The 21,016-nt window shown below is 41.9% G+C and overlaps 1 protein-coding gene and 2 long non-coding RNA genes across 52 annotated transcripts in view; 2 read left to right on the forward strand and 1 right to left on the reverse strand.

The window, feature by feature from the left end:
• Window positions 1–21,016, reverse strand: part of SORBS1 (sorbin and SH3 domain containing 1) — a 167,213-nt gene that overhangs the window by 57,387 nt on the left and 88,810 nt on the right. For 10 of the 50 annotated variants that reach the window (XM_051800785.1, XM_051800767.1, XM_051800773.1 and 7 more), the window contains exons 1-8: window positions 19,779–20,048; window positions 11,048–11,103; window positions 10,139–10,204; window positions 8,081–8,176; window positions 5,153–5,272; window positions 3,616–3,642; window positions 3,331–3,446; window positions 374–1,180 (exon numbers count right to left, since the gene is read on the reverse strand). In XM_051800785.1, coding sequence (XP_051656745.1) covers window positions 374–1,180; window positions 3,331–3,446; window positions 3,616–3,642; window positions 5,153–5,272; window positions 8,081–8,176; window positions 10,139–10,204; window positions 11,048–11,103; window positions 19,779–19,810 — 1,320 coding nt within the window. In that variant the 5' untranslated portion in view covers window positions 19,811–20,048. Of the gene's footprint in view, window positions 1–373; window positions 1,181–3,330; window positions 3,447–3,615; window positions 3,643–5,152; window positions 5,273–8,080; window positions 8,177–10,138; window positions 10,205–11,047; window positions 11,104–19,778; window positions 20,050–21,016 lie in introns of those variants that run through there. The other 40 variants (XM_051800776.1, XM_051800782.1, XM_051800778.1 and 37 more) reach the window with 23 other exon arrangements.
• On the forward strand, window positions 334–19,771 carry LOC127477110 (uncharacterized). Its single transcript, XR_007906841.1, has 4 exons — window positions 334–421; window positions 823–992; window positions 15,795–16,013; window positions 16,681–19,771. It is a non-coding gene; the product is annotated as an uncharacterized LOC127477110 (long non-coding RNA).
• Window positions 5,922–7,145, forward strand: LOC127477112 (uncharacterized). The gene is made up of 2 exons (XR_007906843.1): window positions 5,922–6,093; window positions 6,284–7,145. It is a non-coding gene; the product is annotated as an uncharacterized LOC127477112 (long non-coding RNA).

Below are 21,016 nucleotides of genomic sequence, written 5' to 3' on the forward strand. Positions count from 1 at the left end.
CATTCCCCTCACCACCCTTTTCCCATTCTGTGTAGAAAACCACAGAACAGCTCTGCATTCACTATCACTTGAGAAGCACTAGCCATCCCCATACAGAGTTTGCTTCTTTTACACCTTCCTAAAATAGAAAGATCCTCACCAGCCCAACCCAACTCCCTACAAACACCACACACACACAAACACACAGATCAACGTCGAAGGGGCACGCATGGGGTGTTAAATATTATCGAATAGAAGATCACAAGACTCAGGCAGCACAAGAAGTGCTCAGAAATTAGGTAGGAGGGGAATAAAGCATTAAGGGAACATTGTAATGAATTAAAGAACTGTTCACACGGCTGAAAGAAAACAAGGTTATGGAGAAAACATGTACCATGCTGCGTCCCATTGCCTTGTATGGTGGCTGTCGCTGCTGAGTAAGGTAAGGCTCTTTTCTCATCCTGTCCTCTGTGGCAGTTGTGCTCTGGGGCTCTAGCACTCTGTCCCTCACAGCTTGCAGAGCTGGCGACTGAGTCCGGGAGGGTTGGCTCGCACCATAACTAACTGCGTCTTTGCTGAGGACAATGTAAAAGGATGGCCTGGGAGGAATAGGAGGAGGAGGAGCAGCAGGAAGAGACTTTTCAGTGTCTGTTACAGAGGAAACAATGTTGGTGGCTGGTGCCTGAGTGAGCTCAGCGCCCAAACTGGTGCTGGCTGCTGGGTCATGTGTGGTGCCAGCGGAATTTTGAGATGCGGCTGAGCAAGTGCTGTTAGATAAACAAGCTACATATAGTTTGCTGACCTTTTTATCCGCCTTCGTCTCATGACTGGAATTCATTCCAGCCTTACTACTGGGATCTGCCCTGTCAGGGTTGTGTTGTATGGATGATGCACCCGACGAGGAGCGACTTTCCAAGAGTGGCTGCCCAGCATGCACCTCGTCTTTGGGGCCTGAAGAGGGAGAATGCCCTGCTGGCAAGCCTTGCTTCCCACTGGGGATGGCCCCATAGGGGGTAGGTGATGACAGATAACACCGTGCACTCGTGTTTGGTGATGCACGCTGCGTATAAGGCTTGGGTGCATTCAGGTACACGCAGTCCATGATGGGCACTGGCAACAGGTTGGTCGCTTTAGTGTCAGTGCGGGGACGCCATGCAAAGCTTTCCTCTTTGGGAAGAGGAGGACGGGGAGGAGCAAGGGCCTGCCGAGGCAGAATCAAGGAGGTAGAAAAGGAGAAAGGAAGCATCATCAAATGAAAGGAAAAAGGAAGGAAAAAAAATTAAATTCTAAGAATGAATTTGATCATTAGACTTGGGTTAAGCAGGTTTTAATACAGCAAGAATAAAAAGCAAATACAGTATCTGGAAGGCCAGTGCAGAACTCACTCACATACATCATCTCACGCATTCTCTCTTTCTTAGCACAGCTCACTGCAGCACACAAACTTTACCCAGCTCTCAAGTCTCTGCCTACATGTTTCTCTCTCTGGGCAAAATAAATCTCAATACTGTATTGTTTTAACAGACCTGCACAGCAACACCCACCATGCCCCTGGGAAAGCCCAAGTCAAGATTTAACATCATGGCTAACTAAACTCAGGCTCATGCTTGTATAACTAAATACTTCCCAGCACTGGGGACATTTGAATCGCAAAGCCAAATTCAGAGCTCTAGGCCACGTCTGCATGTTAAGTGCACTGCTGAAAAATGAACGTTGTGAAGTCTCACCAGTGCTAATGAAAGCAGACATCATGTGAATACTGTAGCCTACAGTATTCACTGAGACTGGATGTGGCACTTAGTGCCATGGTCTAGTAACCGCGGTGGTAGTGGATCAAGGGTTGGACTTGATAATCTCGGAGGTCCTTTCCAACCCTGCTGACTCTATTCTATTCTACGATTCTATTCTACCACAGCTGGCTAAGTAAAAAGTCAGCATTTCTTCCTTCTAAAGCCTAGCTCTTCAATTCTCTTCAGCATTTTTCCATCCTGAAAATGCTTTTGGGAAGACCGGAACAATTAAAGTTTCTCGAGGAACTGAGTTCATCAGAATTTGCCTCCAGAATCAAGATCACCAACAGAGAAATCCTGCTGCTAGTAAATAATAAGAAAAGCTTTACTGGTTTTGGTACTTAGCAACACATAGCTTGCTAACTCCAAATTGCCTGCTGACTGCAATTCCAATTACAATGATTTTTTTTTTCTGAGAAAAAAACTGAGAATGGAGATGCCTTAACAGTTTGCAACATTCAAATCTGAAAAGTAACATCCCTTAAAATTCATCAACATATGACAAGTTGTGGCCAGCAACTATTCTTGTTACATGAATATAGATGTAGAAAAGTTTCATAACATTACAGCTGCTGTCCCAAAATCTACTGTCCTCACACTGCCCCTCTGCCCCTCCCCACCTTCCCTGATGCATAAAGAAGTAGAGAAGAGGGTTGGTAAGTGCTCTTCTGAAGGGCACTTAACAGGCTCATTATTTTTGGAATTTCTTCCATTTCAGTTTAGTTTGAACAGCAGTTCTTGAAACTTCTATAACAAGTACTATGTGTACGAGTGCTCCCTCTGTTCAACAAAATCAGGAAGGGACTACAGGAGAGCTGTATGTATTGAGCAGAAATGGGTCTCTCTTTAGGGTGCTGCTCCTTCCCACACCTTCATTCGAGCTGTACCTTCTTCCACTTTCACTTACGATTTCAGGAACAGTGTCTGGTCTGTAGCATTGCTTTAGGACCCTGATGATGGGAGCAGTCACGCTGATAGGGGGACAAGGCTTTAAAGGGACTCTGTTTCACACAAGAATGCAGTCTTGAAAGGTTTCCTTGCAGGCTTTCAGACTGCTTCTGTGCAGACTGAGCATCCAAAAGAAAAAGCATGAACTTACACTTCTCTTAACAGATTGACTTCAACAATTTACCGTCAGGTACAAATAACCTTTCCCTTGTTGGTTTGTATCAGTTACAGTGTTAAAACTGAAAGACATTCTCAATATATTATTTTTGATGTAGGGTGCAACTCTGATTTCAGCCTGCAGCAACCTCTAGGAAATAAAACCAACATAAAATACAAAATAGTTACAGATGACTACTTCACCTTTTTTCTTTTGAACAAATAGCGTTGTCTTCCTCCTTCATCCACCAAGGAAACACTATGGTGTGCCTGAATACATGAACTCCACAACACTTTGCTGACGCAAGGGTTGCCCCCATTTTAAAGGTACAAAAAGCTGAGGCATAGCAACTTACCCATCTGCAGCCAAGTCTGGAGTTCAGCCCAGGACTCCTGACCGTGAATCCAGCGCTTGAACCCAGATGATCACCCTCAAGGTCACAGAAGAAAGGCTTACCTGTGGCTTGCTATCTGAAGAAAGGTTTGGACGCACACTCCTATAACCCTTGGCAGCCAGAGAAGATGGTTGGGAATCCCCATTGGCATCAGTGTTAGACGACGACCTCCAATCATCTATGACGGGAAAGAAAACTCAGATCACAGAAGATTCCTTCCAGCTACAGGATAAGTGAAAGGAGGGCACTCTTTTCTTCCTTTTTTTTTCCATTTGTTTTTCCCAGGCAACAAGAAATAATTCCAATAATGTAGCAGAAGTAACAGCATAAGCAGACAATGTTTGTACCTGTTTCCGAGTTTTCTGGCTCCAGACCTAAGCATTTCACAGAAAGGAGGGACAGAGGAGGTGAGGGTGGAGGATAGGCAGAGAGGGAAAGAAAGAGGAAAAAAATAAGCCATTACATTTACAGAAAACATGTACCAATTGCAGTTAAGAGTCAAGTTACTTCATTTCACACATAAAATGCTTTCTGACAGGGCAGTCTAATTACCATAGAGACCGTCCCTAAACATGATGCCCTCCTTGTTTCTGACCTTTGTAAACACAAGGCAATTCATTCAGAGTAATGAAGAAACAATTGTTCACTGACATTCTTATTTCAGAGGCAAAAAGGCAGCCCAGCTTGCTACTTTTTAAAGCTGCAGCTTGACATCCGGACACCGCGAATTACTGGAAACGTGTGGATCCTGTATTCAGCCATGATACAGCTTATGAAGACATATATATCCTTATCGACATCACTATATATGATTAATTGAGATAAAGGACTGCCAACAAATAGATCAGGTTTGCAGGCTAAGTGCATGAGGGGAGTTATAAGATACGATGTCACTTTACAACGCAGTCCCTGCAGCTACATGCAGCAGTCTCATCACATATTTACCCACCTCCCACTGGGCTCCTCCCTACCCCTCATTTTGCTGTTTAAGTTATATGCAAAAAGCTTTTCCAGCTCCAAAGTACATTTCATAAAGCGATTCAGAGAGTAAGCAAAGGAAGTATTAACGAGCTGATTTCCATAGTAATGGGCTCATTGCCATTCAAGCTGTTGGAAATTTATGAAGCCATCAACAGAAAGGAGAGAGGCAACAGTGGGGGGTAAGAGTGAAGAAACAGAGAATGGCAAGCATAAAAAGGGGGTAGGGTCACGGGTGGGGCAGAATGGGAGAAGACAGAGCAGAAATCGGCACATCGGGGCTGGAATGAATGGAATTGCCCTTTCACCAACAATACAGTCAGAAACGATGTATGCTTTGCTTTCAAGAGCAAGTTTTACCCCCTCCCCCTTAACGGCATCTTGCCTTTGGGAGTTCATCCTCTCTGCCAGACCCACGACACTGGCCAGGTTTGTTATGCTTTGCCTGTCTCCTACAATTAAGTAATTACACGTCTGCTATTGAAAGATGGCAGAGCTCTGTGGTGACACTGTCTGCCTGGGACGCTATCCCCGCTCCCCTGACAACCCAACTGAAAGCTGTGGGGGCAGTAGCACCACTCAACTTCTTTCTGTTCCACCTCATGCCTGGGATAAAAGGAGGTGACATGGGCCAGCCAGGCGAAAAAAATAATAAAAAAAGAGAACTGAGAGATTCTGGCAGTCATGACAAACTTGAGCCAATGACTGAGTGGTCATGAAACCTGCACTAGGAAAAAAACACAAGTCAGTCTCCCTCTACTGGTCTGGGTCTTGCAAGAGGTTTCCAACTATGCTACAGAATTTTGGGCTCTAAACTATAGCTAAATAGTTACCCCAAGAGCCTGGACTGACCTGTCTTGAGGTTACTGTAAGTAACATATTCCATTTAACCTTCCACCCACTTACTTGCAGGTTGCTCAACATCCTGAGGACATGGCGAAGCGATATTCCGATTCCCTTCATGGGCTGGAGTTGCCCGGAGGGTTACAGCTCCTTTTCCACTGCAGACTTTAGTGGGATCCGTTTCTACAGGAAATGCACATGCATAGAGGAGACACACAGAAAGGGATGATACAAAGCTATTAGGAACCATCAGAGCTCCAGAGTAACTTTAGCATGGCTGCCTCCAGGTGAATCAATCTAGTAATGTTTGTGCAGATGAACATTAGCTCTGTATTTAAAGCATTGAGAAATCAAAGCAGTTTCATATTCATGTAATTGATGAATGTAGCATTAAGTTCTGAGTTGGAGCAACAGAGCTAAGAAAGAAGGAAAAAAGGATGAATGTTTGAACCAGATGTCACAGGTCCATTGGCTTTATTTGTTCTGCTTTGCATGGAGATACTGTGCTAGCAAGGACAGTCTACAATTACACCTGTGGCTCCTCTATAGGGGATGTCCCAGTGGTATAATGCAATATGATTTTTGTGCTGAAGCTTAAAATTGCCTTTTGTGGAGGACTGAAAGAGAAAAAAAAACTTATGACCACTGAAAGACAAAACCTTGTAGCTATGCTGAATATGATCTAAAGGCAGGGCACTGCAAGCCACCTCCTTGCTATCTCCTCATTTCATGGCAGTGTTTCATCTTCTGACACAGGAACCCAACTCTCAAAACCTAGAAGGAGATTTAACATATACCTGTTCAGATCAACCAGCGAACCAGATACCAGATCATACCAGTGTCCTTGCTGAGGCACAGTTCAGCACAGTTTCTGTGCAGGCTTACCTTTGTGCATTTCAGTCCGTGGATTTGGGTTTTCTCCTCCTGTCATTCTATTAAGTAATAACAAACCAGTGCTTCAAGGCTATCTTTCTCCCCCCTACTTAAAATCTTTCTGGGAAGTTGTTTCCTTTCAGATACCTACAGAAAAAATAAGCCTAAAGAAACTCTCACTTCTCTAAGCTACTTCCAGAGAAAAACACAACAGCTCCTCTTCTCATGCACTCTTAGTAATCTAGCAGCTGCCATCAGACTTCACTTTGACCTACCTACCTAGAGATACCTACTATGATGCTGCACAGGGAGCATGAAGAGGTACTGAGCACATGTTGCATTACACAAGTGACAACACAATGATTTTTATTTTTATGAGGTAAGGATCATGCTACCTCTGCATGGGGAGTGATGCAGCTCCTCTCTAGACCCATATTTAGGACTCCAGAAAGGATGGAGTAAGTAAGAAATCAGAGGATACTTTCAGCCTCTAGTTAACTTAGGCAGCATTGATGCAGCCTCTGTAAGGGGAAAGACTATCCACACAGACATATCAAAAGCTGCTTAATCCTTAAATATGACACATTTGCACTCACACCACACACCTGATCACAACCTAAGATCACCCTTCTGTTTTGTGAAATAGAAGTTGACTTCAACTCATTTTCACATGATTCAGAAAGGGTCAGGATTCTTTTTGCCCAAGAGTGCAGTTCTGGCTATCACTTCCATCTGCGCTGCAAAACATGCAGCCCAAGGACTCTATAGACTCACTTTCAAATCACAGGACAAAGGTTTAAGTTCCAAGACTCCAGTTTTAAGAGTGCTGGAACTCTAAGGTGTGGACACACTGTTGGCAGTCACTGGGCCTAATTCAGACATCCACAAAGAGTGCAAAGTAGCTGTTCTACTACCCTATGCCTATATTCCCTTCACAGGCACTGGAGAGAAACGGAAACACTGAGAGTTCAACATGTCATATATGTCTAAATACCTTCTTCATCATATTGGAGCAGAATCAAATTTGGGAATCCATGCATTTTTTTTTATTTTGCATACAACATATTAAACCTGTATACCGAACCAAAAGAATAAGAGTCAGAAAAAAATGCTCTGAACTAAAAAAAAAAAATGTTTTGAAAAAAAAAAAATCTTGCCAGACTCTTTCATCTTGGGAGATGAAGACAAATACCTAAGATGTTGAATTCCCTCACAATTTAGGTGAAATGACAGGAAACAGAAATCTGAATATCTCAGCACAGAAATCCAGCAAATGGTAATAAATAGGACATTAGCACTGCACTAGTCCAACAAAGCACATGTGTAACAAATTAGGAGAGACAAGCAGTATCAGCTAGACTAGTCTGATTGTCCAAATCCAGGAAAGTACAAGAATAATCTTGTACTTTTAGTGTGCAAGCATGTGCTTGTGGAGGGGTGACAGGCAGCCTAACATCCTTATTTATTCATATGAAGATTAAATTCAATGTATGTACAGAAAAACAAAACCATCCCACCAACACTGAACTACGCTTGAGCCATTTATTTTCATAAAGACCAAAGATATGCAGGAAACATTCTTTGGTTCATCAGGAGTTTGGTTCAAAATAAGTCTTTAATAGTAGTATTTTTCATAATCAAGCATTAGTAGAAGAGTTTACAATGATCCCAGATTCAAGCAGACACAATTATGTCTGCAGAGGAGCAGCATAATTGAGAACAGTGCATTTGTGCCATCAAGAGCTAACTGCATTACCTACTGATGAAATCTACAGCTCTGGGAGGAGTGAGAAGAGGATGAAGTGAGAACTAGCCAAAGCATGTGGGTGAAGCAGAGAGACAGAGGAGAGAGAGGAGAGAGAGGAGAGAGAGGAGAGAGAGGAGAGAGAGGAGAGAGAGGAGAGAGAGGAGAGAGAGGAGAGAGAGGAGAGAGAGGAGAGAGAGGAGAGAGAGGAGAGAGAGGAGAGAGAGGAGAGAGAGGAGAGAGAGGAGAGAGAGGAGAGAGAGGAGAGAGAGGAGAGAGAGGAGAGAGAGGAGAGAGAGGAGAGAGAGGAGAGAGAGGAGAGAGAGAGAATGACGGCCAACTAATGCGTGGCGGGGGAGGAAGGAAGAAGATACCTGTAGGCAGCACTAGGTGAGGAGAACTTTTCACTTTCTTCACAGGGATTATTTTAACGGCAGAAATAGAGCGTGTACATAAAGGGACGCCAACAGCTGCAAACACAAAAGTGTAAATGGCACATCCAAAAAGGGAAGAACAGAGTTTGGGAAGCATGCCACAAAATTTTCTAATGTACTTGGAGACACAATAGCAGGAAATTTCAAATACAAAAGCAGTCTACAGAGCAATGATGCAACCGTTAAAAATATCCCTTCGTTCTCCCTAATTCAGGATGTGTCTGTTTTATGCAGCATACAGAACTGCTTACTGAATGGACTAACTGCTGACTGCCACAATGCTGCTGGCAAAAAGAATCTGGAAGCATTAGTTTTTAGAAGCCATCAAAAAATTTTAGTGTAGTCATTTAACTGAGGTACACTACATGCAAAAATAAAAATGTTAAGTACAACATTAATATGGCTCAGTTAAAACAAAACAAAGTGAAAAAACAAGGACTGAAATGTTGAGAGAAGAACATTACATGAATTCTGAATTTTATGACACATATTTTACAAGTTCAGCAACAGAAGGAAGTGAAACGTGAAATCATCTTGAAAATAGTCCCATGCCAAAGAGTAGCATCCATGTAGTTATTTCAGAAAAAACCCCCATCTGTATAAACAGTAAATTGAAGAGATTTCTACTGGACTCCATCAGCCAGTACACTAATTATACTAGATGTAGTAGCACTGGGGAAAATCACACATAGCACTAAGCAAAATCCTAGTAATTGTTACAAAACTGCTCAAATCAACTGGTACAAACGAGGATCATTGTGAAAAAAGGCAAAACTACTCAGAGGTGAAGCTCAACAGGACCTGCTAAGATAAACATCTTGGATATCATGACTCTACCAGAATAACTTGTGTTCTTGATTTCTGCAGGGTCAGGATTTTCTCCTTTAGAACCTGTTTTCTGCATGTATTAGCTGCAAAATGCTAGATGCCTCCTCACATTCCATGGCATCTCTCTCAGGCCTGCAAAATCAGGAGTAAGAGGAACCACATTTCTAATACTTTACACACTAATACTGAGCACTGGGCCAGCCTGAGGGAGACGTTGACATCAGGGTAGTGTGTACACCCCCTCTTGTGGCAGATCTTTCTGATTCCTGGCAAAACTGGAAAGCACAGACTTCACCAACCTAGGAAAGGGATCTCAAGCAAAAGGATGGGGGAAGAGCTCGACAGAATTTTTTCAAACTTCAGAAAATCATTAGTTTTTAATTTGATAGGATTGGTTTAAGTTTTTTTTATAAAAGAGGAACCCAAATCAAATCCTGTTTTCCGTGCTTCTCCCTGAGCACTAGAGACCTTGCAAATACAACAGATCCCAAATCAAACAGCCTGTGGTTTAGGAAACAATCCTAATTCTGTTCTGCTCTGAAACTGACTGAATTTATCCATCCACAATGCAGTCAAAATACTAACCACTATAAAAAGACATCAAAGGAAAAGAAAGGAAATTAAACCAGCAGAAAACCAACCCATAAAACCACATACTTTCATCCTGCCAAAAGAGACACTATCACCATACAAAACTGAATGCTATAAAGCACACTGCAAACCTGTTGATGTTAATATGAAGACTAGTTTGTTTCAATTTTTTTTTTAATCACTTAAATGGTTAGCTCCTGCCTTTTAATCCTGGTCTTAAACCTCCACCTCTCACTGACACACAGGCACCCATAAACCCATGCTGCCTCAACACACTAAGATATTGATTCACAGGTGGTCACAAGTACTGCAAGTAGTGTACAGCTTTGCTCAAAACACCACTAAAAATATACAAAGAGGCAAGTCCAGCCTGCCACTTGTAAGAAACAAAGAACACTTGTTGAGCTAAGAAATGCTGCTGCTATTAGCATGGTGCAGCACAAGGCTCTTCTTGTATCAGTCGCCACACCAACTAAATTTGGAAACCCCAGCTACAGTGAATTCCCGGGGAAATCAACCACATCACGCAGCTGACATGCAGGGGGAGCTGCAGAGATGTCTCTGAAGCTCTTAACCCACCTTTTTCTTGTCCGTTGCTGCTCAGCCCATTGACAACAGTTTTTGCAACATCGATTTCTTCATGTTCTGCAAGACAAATGAAGTAGTGGTTTTCAAGAAAGATCTTTCAAGTCTGCAACATCCTGAGTTGACTTGAATAAAACTGGCTCTTGTGAATTAAGAGAAACACAGAAGACAGTGCTTGAAAGGGCCACCAAAGGTCATCTAAAGCCCTATTCCTGAGCCATGACAGAAACAAATCTACCTCTGTTACTGCTGACAAATGTTTTCCTAATGAGTTCTTACAAACTTCCAGCATGACCCTAAAGCAACCTGTTCCAGTGCTTAACAGCCTGTAAGCTTATCAGTGCTTAAACCAAATTCTGAGGTCATGGTTTTCTGGACTCCATTCAAACAGTTCATGTTTTTCTCAAAATGTGGTGCCAAAACCAGGACATGATACTCCAGTTGAGACTTGCTAAAATGCTAAAATCAAGGCGGAATATTATTCCATAGATCCTCCATATGGCACTTCAGTATGGCATCTGCTTTGTTTTTCACTCTGATTTAGCCTGTTCCCTGGGCAAGGCCAGGAGTTTTCCTCTTCCCAATCAGCCCCCATTTCCTGGTCCCCCTTTTTTTTTGAAGAGCTGATTTTTCCTATCCAGATGTCAAACTCCGAATTCATCTCTACAAAAACACATCAAAGTCAGATAATTTTTTCAGGTAATCAGTAATTCTGAATTCTTGTATTCCAAACTGAAATAAGCCAAAGTGACCTACTCCAGCTCAAGATGTTTCTAGTAATTTTTTTAGCATTATGGGTCAAATTCAAACAACAAATGCAAATAATTGCATCAGAAACAGACAGGAATACTATGAGTAATAAAAAGGAAGGCCAATGACAGCAAGTAGAAAACAGAGACTTACCAGAGCTCATTGTGGCAGAGGGACTTTCCTTTTTCACTTCTGGATTTTGTTTATGTCTGTTTAAAGGGAAAAGCAGAATGATTACATTATGTTTCATGTCAGCCCAGAAAGCACTGGACACGATACTGAACATTCACAAGAGTCAAGACAGTTTCTTTAAAAAAATTAGTTTCAAACGCCAAATGGATTTGTGTCAAGCACCAGATACATTTTTTGCTGATAATTATCAGAAATTAAAGAGTATTTCCACCCAATATAGGTACTACTTCCAGACTTTAAGACTAATCTTCAATATTCAATTAAAATATACTGATTAAAGCCTAAGGGTCTATACAGGGCAAAGTACAAGTCTGCCTAGTTTCTAATACATAAAACATGCATCACCTTTCAAAAAAAATTTTAAAAATCAAAGTGACACTAAAAGCTTTAAACCTCTCAACTTAGAGCATTTCCATACTTCAAGGCAATCTGTTGCTCAGATTAAAGTTTGTCTCTCCTTTGAAAGATATTACATTACAGAAGAGATGCACTTGTCAAAATGCCTATTAACTTCTGCACCAATCATTTCCAGTCCTGTGATGCTGCTGATATTTTCAGGATCAGACTCCAGTAAGTGAAACTTGAAAATTGGAAGCTTTAATCCTTCTGGAACCAAAGGCAGTGAAATTACCAACCCAAGAGAAAAAATACCAGATGGGGATCAGACAAGAAGAAAGTTAAATTTAATGGTCATGACAGAGGACAACTCTGAGGCCTATTTGTACTCACTCCTGGGGGGAGTTGATACCTGCAGCAAACAAACAGGTTTCAATGTCACAGATGTTGGTTTGAATAGCCAAAGAGCAGCCTTTCTACAAAACAAGTCCATGTTTGACAAGATCTCTCAACTCTCTAAAGGTCCTAGGTTGAATCAAAAACCCTTTAAAATTTTGTGTTCCAATCTACACCTCCTCCCCCCCCAAAAAAAGTTAGTGCTAAAGAGAGTGAGATAAAGTGTAACTCCAGACAATTAATGGCTTCCATGACACAAGCAGAAATATGTATCTGAAACCATGAAATTATGCAGAAACAAGGACTGCAATCAGTGAAGTATAGGGGGAAATTGCTCAGAGAAACAAGAAACTAAACAAGAGAGCTGGAAATATTTGTTTTCTTGTTACATGAACTAGAGGCAGCAGTGGGACACTTTTAAGAGGTGGAAAATTCCTTCAGGGAACTGAATTTGCTCTCTTGCTTCAAGCGTCCCCATTCTTAACTAGCATTTGTTTCATACCAGCCAGAACACAATGAGCATGTTCAACAGACACTCAAAAGGAAAGAAAATTCAAGAAGCAAATATAGTAACAGAAGAGTCCATAAAATCAGCCAATATCTGGGGTCCCCAGCATGCCACCCTAGGAACAGCTGCCAATACTTAATTATTTAAATATTTTGTTCACTAAAATATCCATTCAAGATATATATTGCAGGTTGGTGAAGGCTCAGCAGGATGCAGCCTAACTCCAAGCTGATCCCAGTAAAATACAGTGTGAAGTGGAAGGTGCAATCTAAAACCAGTCAACAAAAGCCGAGTCCAAATTAAAGGTCTGCTGCCTGACTTTGCCTGCCCATACAGTATCTGCTTTTTGTTTCTACCATTTCATATTAGCAGTGAGTACCCTGAAATAGTAATGGTTGACACAGTCTGAAAACACAGACAAATGTACTTAATAATAATGGTCTTTCTGATCTCCATATGTTTCCATTACAGAAAGGTGCCTCAGTTCAAGCAAACTAGAAAGAAACAGCCTAAAATGATAGCTTATCCAGCCTAAGGAGGTTTGTAGCAATATCACACTATTCTACACATAGAAAAATGTTACATGCTAAACTGACTGGGATAAATACAAGTCCCTCCATGGGGCAGGGAGAAAACCACAAGAAGGGGCAGTACTGCAAAAAATCTCAGCTCAGCTGTAGGATTAATCAATCCCTCTCTGAAGCCGAAGAGGTTGCTGGTACCCTGAAGTTTTAACTCAACACTGGCCCTTTCCATAGGCTTCATGCAAGTCTACACAAAGTTTCTTCCACTCCAAACATTCCCAAAAGGTTGCAATGCTTTCCTCTGGTATACAAGATAAAACAGGAGGGGAAAAATAATTTAGTGTGCTACCTTTACAGGATAGAAAGATAATTTACTAGCTCCCATGTCTGGGCAAAGGCAGGGTTCCACTACTGTTGCAATCCCAGAGCAACACATGTCCCCTTCCACAATGGCAGTATCTGACCAATTAAACTCATGACCACATGCTTTATACTTTTTAAACAGCCATTTGTTTAGAAACAGTGACATCACAAATGCCATAAAACTGTTTTCAGTGATGTCTTTTTGATTCAAGAGTCTTGACATTGCTTACAGTGTGAAGTACTGGCTTCCATTGCATTAACAAAAGCATTTAGGAAAGAATTCACCAAAAAAAGGTACAATTATTTAGCATTAATAGAACAAATTACTTTTTACAAAACGGTGATTTGAGGCTAAAAATAAAGTGATAATTAAAGAAGCTTGCTAAAATGCAAGATGTGTACAAACTCATTAGAACTAGATCTATAAAAATTACTTTCCCAAATATCCCCACACTTCCTAGCAATTATAGAATTCAATTAAAATAACAAACATCCAGTGTTCACTTACTGTGAAACTAATCCACATCCTTCAAGCACACAAACACATGCTTAATGTGAGCTCCCATACACAGAATGGATTCAGCATATTCAGGGTGAGTGTAACTAATCCTGAGCCCCTGGGTTGGTCTAATTCCAGAAACTCCATTTCAAAGTTGATTTTGATCAGTTGAGAGTCTGCATGCAGACTTGCTGTATGCAGGTAGAATAAACTCTTGTTTAGATTGACATCTGCATGTTTGGAGTTGAGAACGTGCTTTGGCAACTCTTTGCATCAGGGCTACAGTTATTCTACCTGTCTCCCATATACTTTACCCAAACCACATAGTGATGTCCTATTAGGCCTATCTCAGTCCTGAGTTGCTCTTGGGACCAGATAAACCAGCCAGATTGCACATCTGGCTCCATGGTCCCAGTATAGCAAACTGTTGCCTGCTCTAACACCTGGGAATGTATGTGCTGTAAGCCAGTGTGCCGTGAAGGTTTGGACGTAACATCCTTAGACAGAGCAGTCTCTGCCAGGTTTGACAGACCGAGCAGGTGGCTCTGGAAACATCTGCTGCTCCCAGTTTGCCTCAAGAACTTCCTGTAGACATGGCCAAGCCATTCCTTAGACATCGATGCAAGTATGCACAGCAGCACTTCAGGAGGGAGCCTTTCAAAGGGAACCAAGAATGAAATCCCTCATGTCAGCATTAAAAACACAGGAACCCATACTGACAGATCGGGCAAAGAAAATAAAAAATTAAAAAGCCAAAAAAAACCCCTCCAAAACAAAACCCCCACGTGTCTCCTTCCAGCTCCCTGCTCTAACCAGCTAACCAGAACCTCCTTACCAGTCTGGAACTAGTGCCTTTCCTGAAATGTGACAGACATAGCAACAAAGGCTTCAAAGCTGCAGACATTCTAAACACAATGAAAGGTAATGAATTCCTCAGGGCATAAGCCAGCAGCTGTAACCCTGAGCATGCCAATGTCCATATGTAACATCCACCAACTCCTTGTCAGTTCAGTCCTACCTCTAGGCGGATGTTTAACATTTCCTTCCTCCCTTTCACCCACAGCACATTTCTTCCAAGGCTGCAGTTCCTTCCCTACTTGGTGTGGAAAAGAGAGCAGTGTGTTCAGAAGCCTATTTAGGAGGAATGCAGATAAGTGGCAACTACTTCTGTACAGCGTGTCTGGATTATCTCACATGCTCTAAAGGTTTGAGTACTCCCCCTACAATGGCAGGGGGTAACAAACAGCTCATTAATAGTTCTGAGCAAGGACACACGCTCTTAAGTCACTGGTATCTCAGCTAAGAGTCGCAGGCGGTGGTTATTTTTGGTGGTCTAATGCGAGTGTGGGGAGAAGCAACTTCCTTTCGTTTCTTCTCTTGTTATTATTGACAGCTCTGATGACTCACACAGGATTTTAAAACAATTGCTAGATATGAGATGGGGATTCAAAACTTACTGGGCTGGTCCCTTATATTCCTGAGATTTAGACTCCTGCTTTATTTTCTCAGTTCTGAGTTTTTCACATTTTCAAAGTTTTCTCTCTTTTTACATGAGCTTTAAGTGTTTTGAGGCTGCATTTAAATTTAATATCAAATTCTTATTTATATTAATATAATCTAGGAGTTGAGGCTTTCAGAAGAATGGTAAGCTTTCAGACTTAAAGGATGATTAACAATCATCAAACTTACTTTTTACCTGGTCATGTCTTACACATCGCTGGCAGCACTCATTTTTTTCACCCCAGGCTCAGACCCTTTGTCACAATGCCACCAGTCTCCCTGACCCAAAGGCTCTGCTCAGTGAGCCATGTCAGCAATGTGGAGTCCCAAATCTGCAAAGATGGCAAGCGGCTGCACTGCAGTCAGTGCCTCCTACCAGCAGGTTCCTCTGCTTAAAGGAACTTGCTGGAAAGCACATCTCTGCACTTCTCACTTAGCATCACATAAAACGTGGTGAGAAGAAAAATAACTAGAATACAGTAGGCAGTTCCAGGTTAACCCAGGCAATCAGCTCTCTCTCCAAGTATCATTATCTTTTATTCTGAAATATTGAAATACGTTGCCTGTCATTTTTATTTTAAGGGTTAAAGAACAGCTTGTCATTCCTTCAGAAGACGTTATGCTCCTAAGAATAAATGTCATGAAAAGACTGAGTAAGTAAGCAGTGCACTTAGAAGAATCATACCAATTCTGTACAAGACAACAACATCCCCACGCTCTTCAGCACGTGTTACGACAGCAGAGAGAGAGCACTGAAAGATCACTAAATGAAACAAATGGCAGCATTAAACATCAGCTTGGGTAAGGTGTTCTTATAAATAATTGAACTTACAGTTGTTACAATAAAAAACACAGCACATTTCATATGCAGTATTACTTCTCTATTTTTTTCTTTAAATATAATATGTGTTTGTTTCCTTCCTAATTGGCAAACTTAAGTTATTTGGGGCATATGTGCCAGGTTTTGGACAATGTAAGGGGAATGTGCCTCTCTTAATAACAAAAGTCAAAAAGGAAAAGTAAACTAGGAGATGTGGCTTTAAGAATTCAGAGATGCTTTTGAACTAAGTCATCCTCCAGTCATCAACTTCAGAGTAAACAAAGTTTATCTGCAACCTGAGTTAACTCAGTTCAAGGTCACCACTTTTGGAGCAGAGGGCAGAAAAGGATCTCTTGGGTCATCAAGCCTACTCCCATGCTATTGCAGGCAACTGTGTCATACAATACTGTGCAAGAACACTTCACATTCCAGCTTAAAACTGGTAAGGTTTCCCGCCTCCACCACTCCTCCTGGAAGCCTGCTCCAGAACTAATTCCTCTTATGGCTTGAATGCTTTTTCTAATTCACAACCTAAATTAAATTCATGAACAGCTACAGCTAAATTGTTTAGCACCAATACAATCTTTTTTGTTTAAGCAGCTCTTCCTCCTCACGCTTACCCCCATCCGTGCATTTTTTTGAAAGCAGTTGCACCTCTGAGTCTTCGTTTTACAGCCTGTAAACAAGCATTTCCAAAGAAATTGATTGGCACGTTGTTACCCATCTCATTAAAATCTGACAAACAGCAGAAGACTGTAAAAGATCATCAGGCCAAAGTCTAAACTCCACTTAACGTCACAGAACCGGAGAACAAAGCCTACAGCTGACATATCCAACAGCTGAAAAGCAAAGTTTAAAAGGTAAATCAGCTTTTTTTGACCATTCTCATTCTGACCTGTCTACTAAAATGAATTCCACGACTAGTGCTAGTTCAGATAGTGATTTGATGTCTATGGGAACCTCCCTGCAAAGAAATAGACTGGAATAATTTCACACTAACACTGAACCTTCCTCAAGTGACATTGACTTATGAAAGGTGGCTCCTGCTTGAGTCATCAAGCTCCTGCTCTGCTACAGACTCGGGGCTTGAAAAACAGCCATCCAGAGGGGTTTTTTGGCACAGAGCAGACTCGACATACAGTGCATCACTGGTTCCCTCTGGATAAGTTAACTGCTCACATCCATCACCTTACAGTCAAAAACATTTCTTCTCATGATAATAGATTCCAAGTGCACTGTAACTGGGCTTTGACTTCCTCCTGAGTCTGTCATGACTGCCCTCTGTCTTTAGTATTTGATGGCTGAGATCATGGTGACAGTAGCTTTGGCCCATATATCATGGGTGTCTGCTGAAGAAACAAATGCCTTTCTGCCACACCCATACACCCAAGCAGCTCACATTAACATTTTGAAACTTCAGAAACAAAAATAAAATTTTCTAGGTTATTTTAAATAAAATCTCACGTTCATCTCAGCAGGAGACACAAAGCACAGCACTTGAGAGCAGTAGAAGCTGAGATTTCTGTTCAGATTTGTCTGTGATAGGTATGCTCACACCTCATAGATGGAAGCATTATATAAACAAGCCAGTGTACATCCTATACAAGGGAGCTCACTGAGCTCAGCTCTCAGGATGCCAGCTCCAGAGGGAAAGCTGTAAATGACTTAACAGTATACCACAACCTGGAACTATTCAGGACACTTAACTGAGATTCATACAGGAATTGGGGCAGGGAGCATGTAACTACTGAAATTGGGATTTATTTATATTTAAGGGGTAAGTAATTCAGTGACATCTAACTTATCTTTGTTGCAATAGGAAAATCTTTCAGACAATCTGCAATGGCCACACCTAGCCAAGAGGATGCTGGTTTTATGCTTCAGCTGGAAGAAACAGAAGATTCATTCAGTTCCAAGCTGTTGTGAGACTACTTGTAAGAGCAGTGCAGCTGGAGTGCTCTGGGTCCTGCACTTAACTCTGTATACCTCTGATATGGGGCCACTTGTGTCTCTGCAGAACAACTGCTGTAAATAAACAGACACAAATTCCAGAAGCCCTCATTATGTATAACAATGGATCCATTCAGCTGACTGCAGGATCAAGGGACACAAACACTGCATTGCATTTAGTATAGTGAATGGCATTCTATAAATACTATCAATTAGATCATCTAAACAACATCCAGCAGCTTCCCCTGCATGATTTTGTATAACAAAGACTACAAAGGCTGTCTTCACCTCTGTCACACACTATCAAACAGTGAAGTAGTAAATAAGAGGAAGTTGCATTAAGTAGAAATACTAATTAGAGATTGACAAGTATTACAAAGTTCAAATCCAGTTTACAGACATTTCACAAAAATGGGGGTAGAGAGAATATTCTGATGCACCTCTGACATATAAAACAGATACTTTAATGCTACAGACCACCTTATACCACCCCAGACATCCTGAGATTTCCAGTTGTGCAAGGCAGAGGAATTGCACAGGCATTAATGAGTGCTCACTGTGGCAACCACACCAAACATTAATTTTTAATTATGACCTCTTCTAGCATTAGCTATTCTGAAGCTTTGTACAAACACTGACTAAGCAACAGCTAACACTTTCAAGGTGTATAGGTGATAGTCCTACTTTACACAGAGATGGAAGACTTGGGCCTCTGTTCTATGCAACATCTGAAATCAGCTGAGCTGGCACAGTGTAACAGGGTCTTATGGGTATCAGCCTTACAGGTTTGGGTTTTTTTATGGTTTCAGAATAAACAAAATCAGTTTGAGAGTTGGTCCCATTTACACACAACTGCACCAACCTCCAGGGAACCACATAAAGCTAAGTCAAACCAGTGCACATGGGGAACCAGGCACATAATGCTTCCGACACACCTCTGACAAACAAGCTGAAACTAGACAGGGTCATTTTCCTTAGCCTTTGCCAACCTGGAAGCATTGGTACGCTAGAAAAATTGCCATGGAACTGATTCATCTACCTGGATATCAGAAACAATATGGTCTCAGCAAAACTCAAAAGGCTGGTCACTGTCAGGCATCCAAGGCCAGACAGCAAACCTGTGTCTGCCAGGGAATTCAGGCTGGAGTGCTGGCTTGCTAGCCTTGCTGGACTGTGCTGCTTCTAAAGTCACCTACACACTAGAATGAAGAACACAGTAGCTGCCTCTCTACTCAGTACTGAAAATACTTCCAGAAAACCAAACTGATGGGTGAAGCAACAATCTGATACTCCAAATGTCTCCAGAAATAGAAGAAAGTTACATTCCAGAAGCCAGTTCTCATCTTCACTTCCCTCTGACTCCTCCAGCCTCAGGTGACCAAATCCACATATTGCTGAGAACTCCACATCCACCCTTTTCACTTTCCTTTTAGTAACAGCCTCAGAATCAACATTCAGGAACTGATTTCAAAGTCTCCTTCCCATAAAAATGATTAGGAGAAAGATCCAATCACAAATGGTAAGGAGGCGAGAAGATGCTCATTTTTCTTAATGAGAACACAAATCCATGTATTACTACCTTGATATTGCCTCTTTTTTCAATCAGCAACTGGAAATACCTATCCAAATGAAAGCAGCATTCTGAAAAGCAGTGTGCACTGCCCCATCAGACCTACCCACTCAGTGCACATTAGCATATGCCAGTGCCAAGTAAAGTCCTGAGAATTCAGCTCACAGCAGCTCTAGGAGAGCTAGATTTGACTAACTGTGACTAAAAATCCTACCAGTGTCCTTACCTTGATTCAGGCTTTTCAGTCAATGGTGCCATTTTCTTAGTCTCTTGATTTCATTCCATTAGAGGTACGAAAGAGTTAATGAAATCTTTCACTGTGGTGCCCAGTCACTTGGCTGCTGAGGTGTAACAAGAAATTTGTGGAGGCATCTCTCTCTCTCTCTCTGGCACCCTTAAATACTTTGCTCCTCCTACTGCTGTGCTTTAATTAGCCAGCTGGTTCTTAGTCACTCCATCCTGTCACTAGGCTTGCTCACCAACAGCCACCCCCACCCAGCCTGCCTGTCACTCCCCTGCCCCTGTCAGCACGAAGGACACAGACTCTTCCTGCAGCTCTGGAGCTGGAGAAGGGAAAAAGGTTGGAGGTGACACTCCATGGTAGCTTTGGTATGGGATGCACTTCAGAAGAGAAGTGGCAGAAAGACTTTGAAGAGATATTAAAGTACTTGAAAAAGCACCTTTTTTTTTTTTAAACCAGGCAGCATCTGCTTGTGAAGGAAGGAAAATTTTCATTAGCATTGGCATGACAGATCCTATTTCAATGGGTAGGAGCTGAAGGGGCAGCTAAAGTTTCTGCATATGGCAGTTGAGATTTGTAGCATAAATACCTGACATGACACAAGGGGAAACTAACTGCTTACATATTATATGCTCACTCCATGGGCATCATAACAGGCATCAAAAAAGCTTCTGAGCCACAAGCTGTACTAGGGTGTCCCTAGAGTGGAGTGTCCCCACCACAGTACAGCTTGGCTTCCTCTTGGGCAACCTAAGACTTGCACTGGAGTGGAGGAGGTGCCAGCTTTTAGGAGAGCGAGGGTATACTCATATATCCCCAGGCCTGGGCAGCCTGTTGGTGAGCAAGGTGAGTTGCAGCACAGAATCACCCTTCCTTCCACAGCACATGCCTACTAAACAAACCACTGGAATAAGACTTCCTCAACTCAGACCCTGAAGGTTGGCTTAAGGAAGACTAAGTGCTAGCCCAACAGTGGAAATAATTTGAAGGAACTTCCAAGTCCTTTGCAACTTTCCTTGTCACCAGCACTGCTGGTTTTCATAACTGGCACTCCTGAGTGTTTCTGTTTGCAGCCTGTCTCTGGATTTTGGTTCCTCAAATATGCATGTACAGGCACTGATCTGCTGCCACACTCACAGATTGATAAAATATACTGAAAGTTATTGCAAGACAAACATTAGCATTCAAACAAGACCTAGAAAGCAACACAGATGGCAAGAATT

This window comes from Manacus candei, unplaced genomic scaffold (assembly GCF_025592945.1).
Source record: "Manacus candei isolate 608988 ecotype Guabito, Panama unplaced genomic scaffold, ASM2559294v1 h1tg000050l, whole genome shotgun sequence".
Lineage (NCBI taxonomy): Eukaryota > Metazoa > Chordata > Aves > Passeriformes > Pipridae > Manacus > Manacus candei.